Source organism: Mastigoproctus giganteus, chromosome 6 (assembly GCF_048544385.1).
Source record: "Mastigoproctus giganteus isolate SK-2022 chromosome 6, ASM4854438v1, whole genome shotgun sequence".
Taxonomy (NCBI): Eukaryota; Metazoa; Arthropoda; class Arachnida; order Uropygi; family Thelyphonidae; genus Mastigoproctus; species Mastigoproctus giganteus.
The window spans coordinates 145,897,694-145,920,507 of record NC_143580.1 but is presented as its reverse complement, the minus strand read 5'-3'; the positions used below and the strand labels follow the sequence as shown (position 1 = coordinate 145,920,507).

The 22,814-nt window shown below is 36.3% G+C and overlaps 1 protein-coding gene across 1 annotated transcript in view; it reads left to right on the top strand.

Moving 5' to 3' along the window:
• The first annotated feature begins 13,171 nt into the window (after positions 1 to 13,171).
• The window catches only part of Tip60 (Histone acetyltransferase Tip60), a 228,849-nt gene continuing 219,206 nt past the window's right edge, over positions 13,172 to 22,814 (top strand). Inside the window, exon 1 of the mRNA XM_090376520.1 lies at positions 13,172 to 13,222. Within this exon, the coding sequence (XP_090232646.1) occupies positions 13,178 to 13,222 (45 nt within the window). The 5' untranslated portion in view covers positions 13,172 to 13,177. The remainder of the gene's footprint in view (positions 13,223 to 22,814) is intronic.

Genomic DNA, 22,814 nt, shown 5'->3' with positions numbered 1-22,814 from the left:
AAAAACTGGGTTTTCTCTTTTGCTCTCAGCATTACTTTTTTTCCAAACAGCTGTTGACTCTGTTCAAATTGCAAATCCATCCTACCATGGAATTTTGTTCCCACATCAGGCTTCTACATTCCATTCAAAAGAGGGCAATTAGTTTAATTAATGATTCATCTCTAACAAAGTCTCTCCACTTTTTGTCTCATGGCAGGGTTGTTAATGACACTAATGACAGTACACTGCTGCAACAGGATCTAGAAAAGTTGAGCAGATGGGCTGAGAGGTGGCAAATGAAGTTTAACATTGACAAACGTAAAGTAGTAATCCCAGAGTAACATATTAACCCTGTGGTACTACACTGACAGTGGTAGAGAATGAAAAGGATCTGGGGGTAATTGTGCAGGTAGATATGAAGTTTTCTGAGCAGTGCAGACGGTCTGCAAGAGTAGCTCATGGTGTCTTGTCAATGATATACAGGAATTTTTCTAGCAGGGATTAGGAGGTGATTACCCCCTTGTATATGGCAATGGTTAGACCACACCTTGAGTACTGTATACAGGTCTGGAGGCCTCATTTTAAGAAGGATGTAGAGCAGTTGGAACGAGTACAGAGAAGGGCAACAAGATTAGTAAATGGAACAAATGGTTTCTCTTACGAAGAAAGGCTTAAGTTTTGCAAATTACAGTGTCTGGAGACTAGGCACCTGCGAGGTGATCTGATTGAGGTGTATAAAGCCTTGAATGGTTTGAGCATGCTCAATGCTGATGGGATTCTTCCTTTTGCTCAAAATAATCGCCTGAGAGGGCATAAATTCAAATTGAGGAAAGGTGGTTGTAGGATAGATGTGCGGAAGTTTGCCTTTAGCCAGCGGGTGGTTGATTGCTGGAACAAACTTCCATCTGTCGTTGTAGAAGTTGATAGCTTAAATAGATTCAAGGCAGAACTTGACAAACATTTGGAGTGAGTGGATGGGTGAAATAAGGTTTTTTTTTTTTTTTTGGCTGATGCTATATAAGCTTGCTTTCTTGCATCACGCGCCTTTGCTAATGCTAATCACATAATGCTAATGTTCTGTTTCTGCCGCATACCTTTTCTAGAGATACTTCCATGGGCACTCTTCTGAATCGGCTTCTATAATTCTGACTCTCTCTCTCTCTCTCTCAAACTAGTGCGAACACATTCTGCAATCAGTCAGCATCGTTTTACTGTCCAACTTCAAACTCACAGAACCAACTTTTCTTCCTCATTTATTCATTCACTTTCCGTTTTCTGAAACAACCTTCTTTCACACATATTTCCTGAAAATTACAAGTATCTTCTTTAATCTCAACCTTCAACCCATGCACACTAATAACTATAGGTTCTAATACTTCTTGTGCTGGAGGTTCTCATAAAAAATAAATAAAATAAAAATAATCATGTTATTAATTGTAACATCATTTTTTGGAACAATTTGATGAATCTTTGTGTCTTTAATAACTATGTTTTTGATGGTTTCCAAGTCTATCAAGACAGCAAGGGTACTTCCCATGGGTAGCCTCACCTCTTCTATTCTTGCAAATTTATGTCTTTACTGGTCTGAAATTTATCTTTCTCAAAATATCCTGTTAGGTATATTGATGACCTTTGCATAATCAATTATCCTAACTTTATTAAATATTTTGGCCATTTGTATCCTTGTGAACTTACTCCAGAAAAAAACTAATTCCTGCAATAACACAACTAATTATTTGGACCTTAACATTAGTATTGTTAATGTTCATACTTCAGTTGATCTTTACAATAAAAGAGATTCTTTCAACTTTGAAGTTGTTAATTTTTTCCCTTTGGTGTTCCTCTATTTCTAACAGTGTCCACTCTATCATTACTTCCCAATGTGTTAGAATTGCTACATGTGTAGTAACTACGATATTGCTATTTCCAAATTCAAACGTTTTTTTCTTAAACTTATTGGCATTTCTTTTCCTTTATCTTATTTTAACTATCATTTCCATAAAGCTCTTAGTTACAATCAACCATAATTCTTTTTTTTTTTTTTTTTAAATCCATTAATTTATTACAGATTTTTCATTAGGTGCAATGGTCAAAATTTCCCACTTTTGGTCTAATTTGTATTTTATTTATTTGAAATTTTTTTTCCATATACATAATACTTCCACTCTTTGTTATACTATCTATTTGTCCCACATTATATCTCTTCTCACTTTATCACTATATTTTGCATTTTTTACTCTATCCTTGTACATTTTGTATATAGCACTAGTATTTTTGCATATAGCACTGCTGTCGTATAAATTTAGATTTGTATCTCATCGTCTTGCATTATTCAGTTTTTGTTTTGTTTTGTCCTGTGTACATTTGTGTGGCCACTTTTTCCTACTGTGTCTATTTTTTTACTATGTTTTAAAATCTCTTCACCTTCACTTGGATTAGACTAATAAGTTATATGGTTCTAGATATTTCTCTTGTTGATTCCAGTTTTTTAATTTCTCATCTTCATAGTGTCAACCATAAAGTTCACAAGCCATTTTCAATCCTCCTCCAACCCTTGAAAAAAAGTTTTATTTTGTTTGCAAAATTTAATTTTCATTTATTTTGGTAACAAATTTTCTCATTTTTATTTGTTTATGCTTTTTACCCTTTGGCTTGTGGTTTACATCAAAAATGAAGACATGTTGCTATTTCGCTTGCAATCCTGGCTGTTGGCTGATGAGAGGCCAGTTTTGTAAGTTTTGTAGCAAAATCCTTATTTTGTAAATTTTGTAATTATTTTTCTCTTATAAATTTTTTTGTTGTTACCTTTGCTTCCCCCTTCTATCACCCTCATTTCCCCCCTTATATATATATATATATATATATATATATATATATATATATAAAAGTAAATACAGTTCCAAACATAAGTGAAGTAAGTAAATAAGGGTTGTGTGAAGATAAGAGAAGTAAAAAGTGAGAAAGAAAGAAAAGCAGGGGAGGGAAATAATAATACAGTTAGTTCCCAACTTACGTAAGCCGAAGTTAAGTAAATTCGGACTTACATAAATGGTAAAGGTACTTTCTGTATAATTTTTAAGAGTGAAGTTGAATGAAGGAACAATAAGTATTAAGTTTTTATTTTCGTTCCAACTATGTTGGATAATAATCTGCGGTGTAACTAGAATCTAGGTAAGTAAATTCCACTTTCTGCTTTAAAAATTCTGAAAAAATATTCGACAACATGTGTTTGAGACAGATGAATTAGGTTGAAGCACTCCAGAGAAATCCCTGCAATGTTTAAGCCATATGGACTGTGTCCCAACGGCTATTTATTCAGAGAATTATACTCTAGCCCTTTAACATCCTTGATGAAATACTCAACATTTGAAGAGCCTGGCATGATTTGACAACAACTTGTATGAGCGGAGTTTGGAAAAATTAACGAAGGTTTCAACAAAGATGAGCTAATGTCTTCTATTACCAAAGAAATTGTAAACTACACCCAGGAGTTGCAGCTGGTCCTGGAGAACGAAGATGTAGAACTTGTGGATGAACGAGGTGACAATTTAACAAGAGAAGACCTAGCCCAGTTGAATGTGCAAATAGTTGAGGAGCAAATCAGTTGAGGAATGGGAGCAACCCAAGAAGCAGTTCAAATTAAAGGAAATGGCAGCAGCGTTTTTTAAAATTCAGGAAGGTCTCTTATGTTTGATGAAATGAATGAAAACACTGAACGTTTCTTGAAAATAGAAAGAAATGTTCAAGATTGCCTATTGCAAAATTTATGAAGAGAAAAAAAACAACAACATACGAAACAAATGAAGATTGAAAGAGTTCATATCATATACTGCCTCCCTGACCTCTATTTAGCCTACAACACCCTGTGATTAATGTCTCATTAATGCTTCAGGTTTGTTTTAAGTTACCTTCAGTTCATCACACCTGAGGCGTACAGACTTGATTCATTGTGTGGTTTAGACCAATTTTCTTAAATACGTACACTTTGGTTTTGATTCCCTTAGTAGCCCTTATAAAGCCTACATGACGTACAAAATCAGTTTTTACAGTACAATAACATTTTTTTCCCTTCTTTTTATGTTTTCTTATGTGCCACTCCGGTTAATTCACTGCTGTCCCCAGTTAAGGTTTTTAATTGTTATGGTATATAACTATTTTTCTTCATTCTTCTCAGGATATTATGTAGTTTTTGTAATTTTGACATATCAGGGATATAGTAGCAATATTTTATTAAGTCATTCCCGAGTTACGTAAAAAACGTCTTGCGTAAGAACTGGAATGTATCAAACGTATCTTCAGTAATCTCGAAGACCTGGAAGGTCTTCGAGATTACTGAAGACCTGGAAGGTCTTCGAGATAACAGAAGAGGAGAAAAAGCAGTATGTACTGGAACTTAAGAACAAATTGAGTTTCTGCAGACCTTTCAGGACCAAGATAGCGATAAGGAATACAACTTTCTGAAAGTGATAAAGCCCGAAAAACCTATAGGTAAAAATAAATCCAAAGAAGAAAAAAAATTAGTCAAGAAACACTTGTCATGATGAACCGAATATGACAAATGAAGAGCAAGATAAACACTGACAAGAAGAAAATTGAGTATACTGAGTTATGCAAAGCCATTAAAAAGAGACTCGGAGAGGACATAAGAAGATTCAACACAAGAAAAGTAGAACAAGCATGAAGGGAAAACAAAGGACTGAAATCAGCAGTCATGAGCAGTAATACAGAAAGACAAACGATACTGAAACTGAAGAATAGAAATGGTGTACTTATAAATAGCAGAGAAGGCATAATTCAAATGGCAGAAGACTACTGTAAAGAATTTTATATAAAGAGCGAGGGAATGATGCCTGCAGTGGAGAAAATGGATCACAAATTAGCAACACATATGACATAACCAGATATCTTTCCTGATGAGGTAGAACATGAATTGAAGAAAATGAAAAATCAGAAAGCCCTGGGTGAAGATGAAGTTACTGTAGAGTTGTTAAAATAGGGAGGAAGAGACATGACACAGAAACTGGCAAGACTCTTCACAAAATACATTATGAAAGGTGCGACACTTAAGGAGTGGAATAATGCAATCATAATTTTGCTGCATGGGAAAGGAGATAAATCAGAAATTGGAAATTACAGACTAATTAGCTTGTTTTCCCACATCTACAAGTTGCCCACAAGGGTCATTACTAACAGTTAGAAAGAATACGCGATGAGAATCAACCAAAAGAGCAAACTGGCTTTAGGGCAGTATTCTCAACTATGGATCGCCACCTTCAAGTAATATCACAGCTAATGGAGAAAACAAATAAATATAAAACACCATTATGCCTAGCATTTGTGGATTATGAAAAGGCATTTGACTCCATACAGCATAAGGCAATGTTTTGGGCACTGGAAAGACAAGGCATAGCTACCCCATACATTATGATTTTGAAGAAAATATATCATCGGCACCATGCCAAAACTATGAAAGTGCAAATTTTGCACTTTTTACCTAAATGCATTCTTGAGGTTGTTTCTTAGTCAACTACATCCTGCCAAAGATGTGTACATGTATTTCAAAGCCAAGTGGTTGAAAATGTTATGTGCATTTTCACTTATCTATGAAAAAAAAAAAAAAAAAAAAAAAAGGTGCCAGGAGCAGCAGTGTAGCACATGCTTCTTGATTAGACCGGGGTTCGAACCCGTGCCCACCAAATACAGAGAATGCGGAAAGGTCAGGAAATGACCACCGCATATCCCCGGAGCAATATGGCCTTAGTTGCTAATGCTCCTAAAAACCAAATAATAACATAACATGAAAAAAAAAAAAAAAAAAACACTTCTTACCATGCAGATTCACGAATGTGGCACATTTGTTAGTTTGGCATGTTAAATACTGACAGTGTAAATCACGAAAGTACCACTTTTGTATTTTTGGCATGACAGTATGGCAGGGGGAAGCCAGCTCATGCACGCTGTTACATGTATGGCTTTGTTTTTCTCACTTTGCCAATCAGTATTACTGTTTAGTTGTTCTTTGTAACATCTCATTTTTGCGGTCAAAAGTAAAATTTGGAATAATGAGTACAAGAATGCGAATAATTCTTGCAATGTGTTCCTCACTCAAATGGAATCTGATTTAGATTAAGATTCCTTGAATGACTTTGAAGTTCCAGACGAAGATAAAAATTATGTACCCTCTGACGACAAATAGTGACTCACTATTCACTTATCACTATAATCACTTATGGCTTCAATGTGCATGTACTTGTTAAAAATTATACCCAGTTTAAAAATTGTTAGACATTTTTTGAACCAGGCCATTCAGAAACGGAGTGCGACTCAATGCACTCTAAAGTTGAGAGAAAAACCAACTATGTACCTGAGGGATGGGCTCAAATAATTAGAGGCACAAGATTAAAACCTACGCCATTCTGTGTAAATATCACACAATACGATGACTTTTACGATTTTACTTTTCTCACCAAAGAACATAAAGGCGCTGTTCCTTGGAGAAAAGTCTGCAAACCAAACTACAAAGGTGAATTTATAACAGTAAATCTAAAAAGACCTAAAGAAAGACCCAGCAATGAGCAACCTAACCTTCCCAAAGCCTACAATGAGGAACTTCGTATATCTCAAGCAAAGCTTAAAAGATTTAATGAAAATATGCGAAGATTTCACAAAACCGAAGGAGTATCACAAATTCTATTTAAATCTAAAAGCATCAGTAGAATTAGGGGATAATTTACCAGCACCAGATTTAAGTGAAGAATCTGAATATGAAGAAGATATAAGATATTGAAAATTAATTTATACCAACTTGTATGTTATTGTAATTAAACACTTGTTATTAATAATTTTTTTCATTTATTTTTATTTATATGTTATTCTAACCTCATTTTATTAATAAATTATTCATTTCTGACCAACAAAAACACGTTAAAAAAAATGTTTTTTTTTCACCTTTTCAATTCTTTATGAATCTGACAAAACTGCTTTTTAAGCCCCTACATAATTGGCAACCTTAAATTACCAATATGGATTAAAAACAGCATCTTTGAAAGGTACTTAGAAAACAACATTTAGTTAAAAAAAACTAAAACACTTGAATTTTCCAAAGTCAAAGAATCTTTAAATGCATTTTTTTCAAAACGTTTTGAAGATTCGTGGTTTTGGGGTGAGATCGACGATATGAGAACTCTATCTCCTTTATTAGACTAGACAAAGACAGTAGAAAATTTAAAATTGAGAAAGGAATTCGACAAGGAGGCACAATATCTCCGAAGTTTTTTACTGCTGCCCTTGAGGAAGCTTTCAGAAGATTAGACTGGTCGCAGAAAGGAGATAATCTGAATGGAGAGTATCTAAACCATTTACGATTTGCAGATGACATTGTGATCATAGGCCATGATCCCAAAGAATTAGAGAAAAATTTAATCAGTTATGCAGAGCTAGTAAGGATTTCAGACTAAAGATGAATATGCCTAAAACAAAAGTATTGTTTTAGGCATATTCATTTGTCCATTTATGTCAATATAATTGGAGATTCCTTCAGCTCCAGGTGCCTTGTTTACTTTTAGTTTCAATACTTTTCTCTTTCACTTTCTTCTCAATTATCACAAAATCATTAAGTTCCTAGTTATAACCTAGTATTGCAGTCCTTAAAAATTTCTTTAGAAGTGAGTGTAGATGCAAAATATTTATTTAGTTTGTTATTAACCTGAACAGGATCATCAATAGTTATGCCATTTATATTCAGTTTGCAAATCTGGTTCATCCCTTTACTTCTAGTGTCAAAATAAGAAAGAATTGTGTGCAATTTTTCTTTGTATTGTTAGCAAAAGACTTTTCATAATGTGCCTTAGGTTGCATAACTCTCTTAGTGAATTGATTGCAGACTAGTTTGCAGTAACTGTAGTTTCTCTGTCCCATGATAATTTATAATCAACCCATGCATTTTATTTCTCTGCCAACTTGTCTCAGTTAATCTGACACCTATTTAGGTCTAAACCTTGAACAATATCTCAGTTGATATAAAAAGCTTAGCAGCTTCTATGATTACTTCTCTGAATGTTTCCCATTTAGAATTTTCAGCTGGTGATATCATCAGCTGGTCCTACTGAAAAGAATTTAAAAACTATTGTAGTCACTTTAATGAAAGAAAAGACCCTTCTCTTTACCACTGACAATAGACTTAGACCATACGGTGCCATTGCATATGTCTGTACAATGGTTCACAGATCAATTGGTTTTTCACATTGAAAAACCCAGAATAATCATGGGGAAATTCCTAACTCCCTCCACCTAACCATCTCTGATTGAAGACGACTTTGGAAATTCCTTCACTCACTGACAGGAAATGAACCCAGACCTCTCCAAATGAGTGACAAGTGGCAAAACCACTACACTGTTAGGAAGGATACCAGCAGCAACAGAACATGCCTATGTAGTAACAGTGCCATTGTGATATACAGTACACAGCATATCATTCTTTACTGGGCATAAGGAAACAATTGTTTTTAGTATTTTTTATTTTTTATTTTTGGAAAAAAACTTGTCAAGAGCATAAAAAACTCTTGGTAGATATAGAGAACGGGAAGATTAAGGATCCTTATATACGTTTGAACCAAATTACTTTAAAAGTGCATGTGATATACTCGAAAATGAAAAATGTAGCAATTTAGGATGGCCATCCATATTCAAATCCAAATTTGCAATTTTTATTTAACTAAAGACACATCTTTAATTTAGTAAAAGAAGAAGTGTTATTTTAATGCAGGTAGTCAGTTTCAGAAAATAATGATAACCTGCATTGAGTTTTTCTGTCTTTACTTCCACATGAACCATCCTTCCAGTGATGACGCTTTGGCTTACACTTTAGAAATGACTATTTATCCACAAGTCACCCTAGAGTAACTAATTTAATTTTTAATCAAATAACATCATAATAAAGGTGAATCTGTTATTCATTAAAAACTGAAGGCACTATTATGATCCGTTTCATAATTATTTGGTTCCATCATCAGATAACAGGTAGACTCTTAGTGATTTTCTGTTGAGAGGTGAATAAATATATTAAATCTAAACACTGTGCCAAGTGGTGTGCAGGGGGAAACTTCCAACTGAAAACTTTTGATTACATGCATAATATAGCCCCTGTTACTGGGCTACTCAGCCTAATGTGGTGATTTAGTAAACACTTTTCCAACGAAAGTACTTTTAATTCAATAGCTAATGCTATTGAATTAAAAATAATATCAGTTATTTTGATTGACTAGTGGATAAACAATTGTTTCTAGAGAGTTCAAAGCCCAAGCTGTTAATTGAAGGTCAGTAGTGGACACCAGTGATAAAGACAGGGTGGGGAAAGTACAGTTAAATTATTTTCTCTAACATCTTTACTTTCAAAATTGTAATTATGGACAGAGATACCAATCTTCACTCAGAACATTTACAAATAAAATTACAAAAACTGTAGAATTTCAGAATAACGGCACCTTCGGGGATTCAAGGTGCTGTTATTTCGATTTTTCCATTATCTATTAAGTTTTATTTTTAATATATTTAATGCAGAAATAATGAAGCTAAATAACATACAGAGAGATTAGGAATGCAATTTTATTAATAGCACATAAAAACAAATATGTTGACGAGCCAATGTTATTCTGCATTTATTTATTTTGATGCATTCCTAGTCAAGATCCTTCGATTTGACTTGCTAATAGCACCCGGCCTCGAGACTGACTAACTAAAGATAATGAGGAGGAAATCCACGACTACCGACAGCTGGTCTCGAACCCTGCACACTCCACTCAGTAAAGGCTTGGCTCTTACTAACATGGCTACTGGTGCCCCATTCTGCCATTAATACACTCCTGCTTATGCCCCATTCTATTTTCTTTATTATATCAAGTTTTGTCTACACAGTAGTATCGTCACCATCCTCACCTCACGTCGATGACACGAGGAACTTTAATGGACTTTTTTCAGTCTGTGGCTGAGTGTCTCAGGCATAGACAGCAAGGTTTCCCGCCCAAAAACTGGGATTTTTCATCCAGAAAAATAGGCAAATTGACCAGAGAACACATGCAATTTACAGACACAATACATATGGGTATACAAATTAACTTTACGGGTGACCCTAATGTAATAGCTTGGATTAGATCAAGTTTGTCACTAAGCTTTAATGTTGTTGTTCTTTCCTTCTTTGTATGAGGTTTATTAACTTTAAGGGCCATAGTAAAAGCCTTTTTAGTTTAAAATAAATGTAAAACAGCGGTATAATCTGTGATATCAGTACAGAATTTAGTTTCAAAATAGTGAACGTAAACAATACAGTAATCACGTGACTTGCAGTTTTCTTTTTTTGGCACTGCAAGATATCTACACGGTATGAAAACATCCGATCTCAATGTGCCATTATTTCAACAGTCCACTGTATTTTTCTAATAGAATTTTTTGAAAAATCTCAAAAATGGTCAAAGGAGTGAACACATCACGGTCGTGTTACTCACCTAGCACAGGTACTATTTATTGTTTCAAACTGATATTTCATTAAATATTAGATTTTCTGATTGAAAACAGATTATTATATATCAAGTCACAAAAATAGTAATAACTGCAGTTTATGTTAATTTGGTTAACCCAAAAAGAAAAAAATAACATGAAAAATTGAAAGATGAAATTAAAAAAAAATTTGATTATTGGTTCCAAGTTTTATAATGCATTTTATGGCAAAAGCAGTCTGCCATTCAGAGATGAAGAAAAATTTGGTTCACCATTTAATGGCAATTTTATGAGCTATTTAGAATTCTTAGGAGAGTTTGGCCCTTTTATTAACCGTGGTGGTGGGGTTGACCTGTAAGGTTCCTCTAGAAAACCATGTTCCAGCATTAACCTTTGAAGTTAAAATATGTAATTTTCCACCTTCATAAATATGACAAAGTTTTACTTAGTAAGGAACTGAAGTGATTTTTAAAGGTTTTTGCAGAAATGTGTGTGTGTGTGTGTGTGTGTGTGTGAAAGAGAACCTGTCAGGTGCTGTGGAACAATATTGTCATTAGTTTTAACTCATTGTAGTGGGAGCTGACTAGTACTGATGCAATGAAACTCAGAATAATATGTTTGTTCCTAGTTCAAGTTTACTTGCTTTTAGATTGTCTGTAGTTATTATATCTACAGTTTTGGATGAATTGTTGAAAGATTCTTTTTTGCATAATAAACGTGAAAACATATTCATTGGGATAGGAAGTTAGCATTAGCAAGGGCACATGATGCAAGAAAGCAAGCTTATATAGCATCAGCCAAAAAAAAAAAAACACACACACACACACCCTTCTCATTTCACCCATCCACTCGCTCCAAATGTTTGTCTAGTTCTGCCTTGAATCTGTTTAAGCTATCAACTTCTACGACAGATGTAAGTTTGTTCAAGCAATCAACCGCACGCTGGCTAAAAGTAAACTTCCTCACATCTGCCCTACAACTGTCTTTCCTCAATTTGAATTTATGCCCTAGTTAGGGTTATACTCTACAAGGCCTCCGTAGCTGAGTGGTCAGGAGCCGGAGTGCAGAACCCGGGTCTGCTCTTTGAGTAGACCCGGGTTCAAGCCCCTGACTGCTGAATACGGTCGATCTGCCAACCCGCAATGGACAGCGTGGCAGATTATGGTCCATTTCCCTAAGCATGAATTGTTGAGGAGGCTTCCATCCTGCAGTGGGTTGATAATGGCTGCACTTTATTTTTTTATTTATTTTCTAGATTATGGGTACACCTGTGGGGGAAGTGACTTGTTTTGCTTGAATCTTAGTGTTTATCCCTGGCTTATTGCTGTTTTAAAATCAGGAACCCGTTTTCCAATTTTAAAACAGCGGCAATGGCAGCCAATCATTAAAATCGTGGGTTAGTCTTTACAATCGGGTACGCCTTCTGATTGATCGTTATGAGCACAAGTGATTGGCATGCCTAGCAAGCTATGGTTAGTCTTATGGTGTTTATCCCCACCTTGCCACTGTTTTAAAATTGGAAAACGAGTTCCCGATTTAAAAACAGCGGCAAGGTGGGGATAAACACCCTAACTAAGATTCAAGCAAAAGAGGCCACTTCCTCCGGAGGTGTACCTATAATCTGGAGTATAACCAGAGTTAGCAACATATATAACATTCAAATTTGACAGACCTCAACAATGCACCAAATATAAAATAAACTTTAAAATGGAAGTGAATGTTATCTGATATATATTTTTAAAAAAAATTAATACTACTCATACACATAATAAGCAGAAATATGCACATGTGCATGTTTGAAATTTCACGTTAGCATTTTTTTAAACCGGAAAACCCCAATTCACGTCTCAAGAATCTCCAGATAAAGGAACCACTAGGTGACAGTGATCATAATATATTGATGTGAAATTTACTTAAATATTTAAGTTACTACTGTCAATAGTAAAAAAAAAAAAAAAAAATTTGCTTTTCTAAAGGTGACTAAAATGGTCTTAGTAAGTTTTTAAATTCTTTTCAGAGACCAACAGATAATGTTATTAACTGTAAATTTTTAAATGGGAAACATTGAGGAAAAGTAAACATAGAAAATACTACTAAGCTTTTTATAATAAATAAGGAACAGTCCAAACGAAAAAGGTTACAATAAAAAAAACAGACAACAACAAACAAAATTAAAGTTCCCATGTCAAATTGTCTTCACACAATTTCATCTACATCGTGTGCTCCATTCCATACAAAATTTACCCCTTATATTTAATTAGTTCCCAAAATTTCAACTTACTCATGAGAAAATTCCAATAAATTTACTGATTTTTATGTACTAATTTCTTATGAATTACACAAACATCCGTTTTAATTTCATAGTCGCGATTAGAACACTAAAATAATCCCAGTCAACAAATATCAAATATGACAGAAACATTAGTTAACTGATAGTTCCAAACAACTGATAGTATCACACAAACCCTTCACCGTAAATTCAAGGTGGCGCTGTCGTTATGTGAAGAGCCGTCAGTTAAAACAATTTTGATCTTAATTAGCTAAAGAAACTAACAAATTTTTTATAATTAATTAATTTTGATAGAGAATATTTTTTTTCAAAAATTAAAATTCATTTACCTTTCATTTTCATCACTTACTAGTATTTGACTACGTTTAGTACACCTCAACCAATCAGAACGATTTCGACTGCGTTGCTTGAGGAGCCATGACAGAGGATACTTATGAAAGATTAAACTCTGAAGAAACGGCGGTAAGTTTATATATTTTGCAATATTTATATAAAAGTACACAGTTTTAGCAATACACGAGAGTTTAAGTCGCCTCTCTTAATCAATATTTGAAGCTTATTTGATTTCCTGTTGCTCTGTGTGTAACCTATTATTGAGATGACGTAATCATAACATCAGATCTCACTATGTGGCGCTTCTGTTGGTTTGTTTTCAAAGATGTTGCACGTGTTGGAAGATGATTTTTAAGTGTGAAAAACAGGGTCGGGTTCAGGGGCGATCGAGCGATGCGACGGCACAGGGCACAAAATTCCCCTCAAATTCACTGATTTGCTGTAAATCTCAAGTCGCGATATGAAGTCAATCTTACGTTCCGATTCAAGCAGTTCAGATTTCACTTATCGTGCATTCGAATGAATAAACGTGCCGCTCAACTCTCTAGAAAGGGGCCACTGGCGTTTCCCACGGAGATCGTGCGGTCCACGGCTTTAAGTTAATAGTAAAAATATAGTGCATAAGCAGTAGGAAGTTGGTGGGGGCCGGTTCTGGTGAAATATGTATGGAGAGTAGTAGTAGTGGCATGTGATGCAAGAAAGCAAGTGTATGAGCTTATGCAGCATCAGTCAAAAAAAAAAAAAAAAAAAATTACAAAACAATCCCCTCTAAATTTACACAAATTGGAGCAGAATGGTATTAAGGGTAAGTTGCTACAATGGATAAAAGGATGGTTAAGTGGGAGAAGACAGAGGGTGGTAATCAGTGGGTGCTGCTCTTCGTAGATTAATGTTATTAGTGGAGTCCCACAGGGTTCGGTGTTGGGTCCACCGTTGTTTTGTATATTTATCAATGATATTGATGAAGGTATATCAGGCTTAATGTCGAAGTTTGCAGATGATACAAAGGTCGGCAGGTTGGCAGGGTTGTTAATGACAGTAATGGCAGTGTGCTACTGCAACAGGATCTAGATAATTTGGGCAGATGGGCTAAGAAGTGGCAACTGAAGTTTAACCTTGATAAATGCAAAGTACTGCATATGGGTAGAAGTAACCCCAGAGAAACGTACCAACTGTGTAGTACTACGCTTAAGGTGGTAGAAAATGAAAAAGACTTGGAAGTAATTGTGAAGTCAGATTTGAAGTTTTCTGAGCAATGCAGACAGGCGGCCAGGGCAGGTCATGGGGTTTAGTATTAGTAAGGCTGCATGGTTTTGTCAATAATATATAGGAATTTTGCTAGCAGGGAAAAGGAGGTGATTGTCACTCTGTATAAGGCAATGGTCAGGCCACGCCTTGAGTACTGCGTACAGGTCTGGAGGCCTCATTTTAGGAAGGATGTAGATTTGCTTGAGCATGACAGTGAAGGGCAACAAGATTAGTGAGGGGAATGAAGGGATCCTCTTACCAAGAGAGGCTTAAGTTCTGCAAATTGCAGTGGCTGGAGACTAGGCACCTGCCAGGTGATCTGATTGAGGTGTATAAGGCCTTGAATGGGTTGAGCACGCTGAATTCTAATAGGATCCTTCCACTTGTTCAGATTACGAACCCAAGGGGGCACAAATTCAAATTAAGAAAGGACAGATCTAGAATAGATGTGCGGAAATTGCCTTTAGCCAGCGGGTGGTTAATTGCTGGAACAAACTTCCATCTGTCGTTGTGGAAGTTGATAGGTTGAATAAATTTAAGGAGGAACTAGACAGGCATTTGGAGGGAATGGTGTGATTTTTTTTTTTTTTTTTTTGGCTGATGCTGCATAAGCTCATACACACTTGCTTTCTTGCATCACATGCTACTACTACTGCTACTACGAAGAGCAGCACGCATTGATTACCACCCTCTGTCTTCTCCCACTCAACCATCCTTTTATCCATTGTAGAACCTTATTCTTAATACCATTCTGCTCCAATTTGTACAGTAGTCTTCCATGCGCAACAGTGTCAAAAGCTTTCCTGAAATCCAAATATATGATATCAAAATTATTTTTTGCATCCAGTTCCTTTGTAACCACATCATAATATCCTATCAGATTTGTCAGACAGGACTTTCCCTTAACAAACCCATGCTGTGTCTGAATTATTGCTGCAGTCTTGTCTAGATGATCCTGCAATGCATCTTCAACCAGTGACTCCATTATTTTACACGGAACAGAAGTTAAACTAACTGGTCTGTAATTACGCGTCACCCTTCGATCCCCCTTTGTGAATTGGGGACACATTTGCACATCTCCAGTCTGTGGGGACCTCCCCTGCGTCCAAAGATGCTCTCATAATTATGGCTAAGGGTTTGCTTACTTCCTTTGCCGCCTCCTTTAATATAACTGGATAGATCCCATCCACCCCCAGGTGCCTTTCTTATGTTTAACTTCAACAATTTCTCCTCCACTTTGTTCTCAGTTATTACAAAATCATTAAGCACCCTGTTACAATTTGATAACCTTGTGGCATTTTGAAACCCTAATAACTCATGTGGAATGTAGATGCAAAATACTCATTCAGTTTGTTTGCTATCTGAACAGGATCATCAACAGTCGGATCGTCGATATCAAGTGGACCAATCAGATTCATCCCCTTCCTTTTAGAGTTTATATAAGCAAAGAAATCCTTGCTGTTTTTCTTAGCATCCTTTGCCAAATATTTCTCGTAATCTGCCTTTGCCTCCCTAACCTCCTTTGTGACTTGATTACAGATTAGCTTATATATATCATAGGCTTCTGTGTCGCCTGATAATTTATATGCATCCCATGCATTTTTCTTCTCTGCCACGAATCTCATTAGTTCATTTGACAATCATTTTGGCATAAACCTTGAACAGTATTTCTTAATAGGTATGAAACATTTAGTAGCTTCCACTATTAATTCCCTGAATGCTTCCCACTTAGAATTTGCTGTTGGTAAAAACCTCAGTTGGTCCCACTGTACAGAATTTAAAAACTGTCTCAGACCACTGTAGTCACCTTTACGGAAGCAAAAACCTCCTCCTTTACCCCTAATGGTAATTATATCTTTAAGTAAATCCCACATGAGTACACTGTGATCACTGCCACCTAATGGTTCCTTTATCCGCAAATTCTTAATACACGAATGATCACTGCTGATAACCAGATCAAGAGTATTACCCTCTTTGGTTGCCTCTTGAACATGCTGCTGCAGAAAACAATCATCCAATAAATCTTACTAAAAACTTAAAAACTTAAATCTTACACAAAAGTCTTACTAGTGTGCAAGTGACCAACCCATAAGTTCCAGTCCATATCTGACAAGTTAAAATCCCCCATTATAAGACATTCTGATTTACTAGCCCACTCTATTTCTCTGTACAATTGTTCATTGTACTCACTCAAGTCATTAGGCCTATAACACACTCCTACTCTTAATTTTGCTTTCACAGTGCTTATGTCACACCAAACTGACTTAACAGTGCACTATTTATCTATATGAACAAGTTGTAAAGAGTGCAAATCTTTACAACTTCTAAAGCTAACTGATATAGATCTGACTAAATGAATTCAAAATTCGTTAGTAAGAGTATCTACAATAAGGGTGGCAAAATGATACTTTATTATTGAAATAATCCAGCAGTGCCAGAGTGCTACAGTTTTGCATTTCGTGTGATGTGTTGTACTTGAGCGAGATGCGGTCAAAGGATTTAGTAATGTATAATATAGTAGTATAATGTATAATTATGCACCAACATCGAGCCATGATGATGAAGAGGTTGAAGAAATGTATACCGAAATTGAGAGTCTTCTAGATGAGCAGAAAACCCACTACACTATTATTATGGGAGACTTCAATGCTAAGGTTGGAAAAAGACAAAACAGAAAGGGGAACAATAGGAAATTTTGGAATTGGTGAAAGAAATGAAAGAGGTGAAAGACTTGTGGAATTTGCAGAATCTCAAGGATTGTCAGTAATGAACACTTTTTTCAAGAAAAGGGTGAACAGAAAGTGGACATGGAAGAGTCCAAATGGATTAACTACTAATGAAATCGACTTCATCCTCACTAACAGAAGATATATTGTGAATGATGTTACCATCCTGAATAAGGTAAATGTTGGAAGTGATCACAGAATGGTAAGATGTACACTTAATATAGATGTAGGAAAGGAAAGGAAAAAACTGACTCGAGTAAATAATACAAAGGTCTTTGAGATAACAGAAGAGGAGAAAAAGCAGTATGTACTGGAACTTAAGAACAAGTTTGAGCTTCTGCAGACTGCTCAGGACCAAGGTATCGAAGAGGAATATTACAACTTTCTAAAAGTGATAAAGCCCAAGAAACCTGTAGGGAAAAAGAAATCCAAAGAAGAAAAAAATTAATCAAGAAACACTTGTCATGATGAACCGAAGATGACAAATGAAAAGCAAGAAAAACACTGACAGGGAGAAAATTGAGTATACTGAGTTATGCAAAGCCATTAGAAAGAGACTCAGAGAGGACATAAGAAGGTTTAACACAAGAAAAGTAGAACAAGCATTAAGGGAAAACAAAGGATTTAAATCAGCAGCCATGAGCAGTAATACAGAAAGACAAATGATACTGAAACTGAAGAATAGCGATGGTGTACTTATAAACAGCAGAGAAGGCATAATTCAAATAGCAGAAGACTACTATAGAGAATTATGCAAGGAGTGAGGGAACGATGCCAGCAGTAGGGAAGTTGGATCGCAGTTTTCTTGCAGTTCTCAAAACATGACTTTCATTGAGCTGCAGCTCCAAATTTCAATTAATAATATTCAGTTATGGATGGCACAGAATGGGTATCGACTCTCTTGTTCAAAATCTAAAGTAGTTCACTTTTGTAACAAACGGAAGATGCATCCAGATCCAGAGGTGCACTTAACAAATCAGCCTATCTCAGTTGTAAGCAGCATTTGTCTGCTCGGTCTGACTTTTGATAGTAAGTTGAACTTCATAGAGCATGTTAAACATCTAAAGACATCTTGCCAGAAAAAAATGAACATACTCAGAGTCATTTCTTCTACATCATGGGGTGCAGATCGGTACACGTTACTTCATCTGTATAGAGCCCTAATCAGATCTTGCCTTGACTACGGTGCCCTGGTGTATGATTCTGCTGGGGAGAGCGTGCTAGCGCGACTTGCACCAATTCAACACTCTGCCCTGAGAATTTCTATAGGCGCTTATAGAACTTCACCAGTTCAAAGTCTTTATATTGATGATGCTCATGAACTCCCTCTAAGCCTCAGGAGAATGATGTTACTTCTTAACTATACAACTAAAATCCAAAGCCTACCTACCCATCCCATTAGGCCGATACTTAATGACCCACAATTCACAACATTCTATAGAAATAAACCTAGAGCAATTCAGCCTTTTCCTCTCAGAGCTCAAGCATTATCACAAACTTGGAATATAGATCCTGATAAAGTTCTTCAAGATTTAAGTAGTACGGATCCCCCATGGACATCTATTAAACCACTCTGTGACAGTTATTTTCTAAACTGGGGAAAACACTCTCTTGCAAATGTTAATATACAACAACTCCATATTGCCCACGCACAAAATTATCTGCATTTTTCAAAAATATATACTGACAGATCAAAATCTGAGAGTGGAGTGGGTGCATCAGCCGTTTTCCCTCAAAACCTTCTCCGTATCACCTCCCAATGAATGCAGCAGCTATACAGCTGAATTATACGCCATCAAACTTGCAGTAGAAAATATCCTCCATCTGACCATCCATAAATGCATGATATATACGGACTCCCAGAGTGCGATTATAGCTTTACAGAACAATTCTTCTAAAACACATCCTTTAATAAAGCTCATAAAATCCAAACTGATGCATCTTCAAGAACTCCAACGAGTGGCCATTTTCTGCTGGATCCCAGGCCATGCTGGGATACCAGTAAATGAACGTGCAGACTATGCCGCTAAACATCCATCCGACAGAGAATTATCACAGTATTACGTTCCATATCTTGACTACAAAAGTAATATTCAAAGAATGTGTAAAGAACAATGGAGAATTCAATGGCAAGCCCAAACGCACAATAAACTCCACCAAATAAAACCTGAACCGCAACCGTGGACCTCCAGTTTCCGTATAAACAGGAGGGAGGAAGTAATTTTAACTAGAGCGCGAATTGGCCACAGTCATCTTACCCACCTTTATCTCCTCGCAGGTAATGATCCTCCACAATGCACACAGTGCAACTGTTCACTCACAATGGAGCATATTCTTATTGAGTGTACTTTATACACCACTGCCCGCCAAGTCTCTTTTAGCTTTCTGCCAAACCTTAAAGAACCCATGACACTCTGCCACATCATAGGTAATGACGCTAATCTGCTGGAGTTCTTTCACTTCACAAAAAAGATCGAATTATATGATCGTTTTTGAGTAATGCCATCACAATCACCATGCATATGTAACATTCATAACGGTGATAGGTGCAATATGGCCTAAGCAGCCCTTGCACCAAAAAACAACAACAAGAAACTAACTTAACTGCTTTTGTTACTACTTCACTTAACATTTATATTATCTACAGAAAAGATCAAATTTCTCATGTAACCAATTTGGCTCATGGAGGGGTTGCAATTGTAGCAGCTCCAACGATATTCCTTCCTGATCATTAATGTTACAAACCAAATCAGAAGCTGTAGCTGCTCAGGTATCCTCTTGTTTTGCTCTTACCATTGTTTCCTTATATCTCTCCCAACCAAGACATCTCTTACAGTGATCTTGAAACTCATATCTCAGCTCCCTCCTCCCTTTTGCATCATGGGGGATTTTAATACACATAATCCTTTATGGAGTGATAGGATGCATGATAAATAGGGGAAAAATTTTAAAAAAGTTTCTTGATAAGCTAAACCTGACACCATACCGAATACTGGATTTCCACGTATTTTCACCTGCTTTATGGGTCAAGTTCAGCTATTGACCTGTCCATATGCTCACCAGCTCTTTTTCCACTGTTTGACTTGTCTTCATTATAGTACCACTAAGTAATGATCACTACCCAATATTCTGTCATAAAGAAACAAATTTACCACCCTGCTATAATCAGAAGCCAAATGGAACTTTGCAAAAGCTGATTGGGAAAAAATATAGGCAGCTAACAATCCTAGACAAAACAGTTGTTTCAAATATATTGATTAATACTGCAGTTGCTTATATAACAAACCGAATATTGCAGGCCACTGAAGCAACAATACCAAGACTGTCCACAAGTCATTGAATAAGACCAACACCTTGGTGGAATAACAAATGCAACCAAGCCAAACGACAGAAAAATGAAGTCTGGAATAAGTTTTGCAAGAACCCTACCGCTGCAAATCTAGTGCAGTTTAAAAAAGCCAGTGCCAATGGCAGATGCATTCAGCAAAAAAGCAAAAGAGAGTCATGGAAATGTTTTGCTTCAATAATTATGAGTTCCACCAAAACACAAACCATCTGGAAAAATTATTAGTAAAATATATAACAAATATCCTCCTTCACATCTATCAGTACTGAATGTAAATGGGAATGATGTTTCGCTGCCTCAAGGCATAGCTAACACCTTGGAGAGTCTTTTTCTCAAATATCTACCATATTCCTATTCTCACCAGACGCCTAGAAATTAAAGTCCCTTGCTGAAACAGACCTAAATTTTGACACTGATTGCCATTAACCATATATCTGTCCATTTACCATAATTGAACTACTGCTTGCTCTTAATACCTCATGGAGTTCACTATTCCATGTTAAAAGAGCTGAACAAAGAATTGCTTCATGTCTTACTCCTTCTGTATAACTGGATTGATACAGAAAATGCTTTCCCTGATACCTTTTTTTTTTTTTTATGAGAACCCCAAACACGAAAGGTATCAAAACCTATAGTACTTAGTACCGTGCATGGGTTGAAGGAGAAGTATGGGGGGAGGGGGATGCCGGAAACTTTGCTCTAGAGGCTAAACATGGGTTTCACCACTTCAAGCCTCCAATAAGCAAAGTGGTGGTATTTCACCGGTTGATGAAAGTCATCTACCACCTGACAACATTCCTATATCATAGCATTATTAAAACCTGGCAAAGGCCCAATGAATCCATGTCACTTGGCTTATTGTCCTCTCCAGCTGTATGGGCAGAATAATGGAAGAAATGGTAAACTCTCGTCTCACCTTGTTTCTGAGCAAATGCAACCTTATCTATTCATCACAGTGTTGATTTCATACAGATAGATCAACTTTAGACCTTTTGATTCAAACAGAAACATAGATTTGCAATGCTTTCATAAGGAAGGAACATTTGACTACAGTTTATTTATACATTGAGAGAGCATTTGACACAGCTCAGCGATGTGGAATTCTTCATGATCTATACACATTAGGCTTCAGGGGCAATCTGCCAAAGTTTATACAGAACTTTCTGAAGCAGCGGTCTTTCCAGGTTCACATTGAATTTACCCTCTCTCGTAACTTCATCCAAGAAGGTGTTCCACAGGACCAAATTTTAAGTGGCACCCTATTCATTATAAAAACTAACTCAGTAACTAAGATCATTCCACACGCTGTTTTCACTACTTTATACGCAGATGTTTTTAGCATATCTTGCCACTCCCAAAACATGAGAATGATTGAGAGGCAACTTCAAAGTACTCTTAACAGGTTTCAATGTTGGCTGAAGATAATGGTTTTTGCATATTGCCTGAAAAAATGGTTGCATTTCATCTCTGTAGAAGATGTTATCTTCATCCTGACCCAGTTCTAAAGCTGGGTAACTACAAAATACCTGTTGTGCCTACTATCCAATTTCTTGGCTTAACCTTAGATAAAATATTGACTTCTCTTGACCATATCAAACAGCCTAGAACTCTGTTTCGAGAAATTAAACATTTTGAGCATATTATCAGCTACATCATAGGGTGCTGACAGTGGCGTAGCTACCATGTAGGCAGGCAAGGCAATTGCCTCCGGGCCTGGGGCCTTTAGGGGCCCGGCATCTTTGGCTGTCTCCTGTTTTTGCAATTTTCATTAAGTAGGGGCCCAAACATGTTCTTTGCCTCCGGGCCCGAAAAAAGGTAGCTATGTTACTGGGTGCTGACCATCTTTTTCACTTATATTATGATATTGTAAGATTAAGGTTAGATTATGAATTTCCAGTTTAAAACTCTGCCAAATGCAGCATTTTTGAATCCTAGAATTGAGATTTTTGGATCCTATCATAGTGGCCTACTCATTGTTCTTGGAGCCTACCACACATCTCATGTCCAGAGCCTTTACACTAAAGCTCATGATTGGGGAAGGAGCATTGCTGCTCCTTCCCATGTTTCTTGCAGCACGCTTCTTGATTAGACCGGGGTTCGAGCCTGTCACCACCAAATACGGAGGATGCGAAAAGGTCAGGGAATGACCAGCGCATATCCCAGAGCAATATGGCCTTAGTTGCTAATGCTCCTAAAAAAAAAAAAAAAAAAACCAAAACCAACCAAATAACTTGTTGACTGATCTAGCTAAGGACATGAAAGTAATAAAAATTTTGTTGAGTCCCTCGCCATGTTGGTGTACCTGGCAATGAGAGTGCTGACCATGCAGCCAAACTTACTGTGGAAGCAGTTAACGTTTCTTTCAAAATTCCTTTCACTAACTATAAAAGTCTTGTAATAA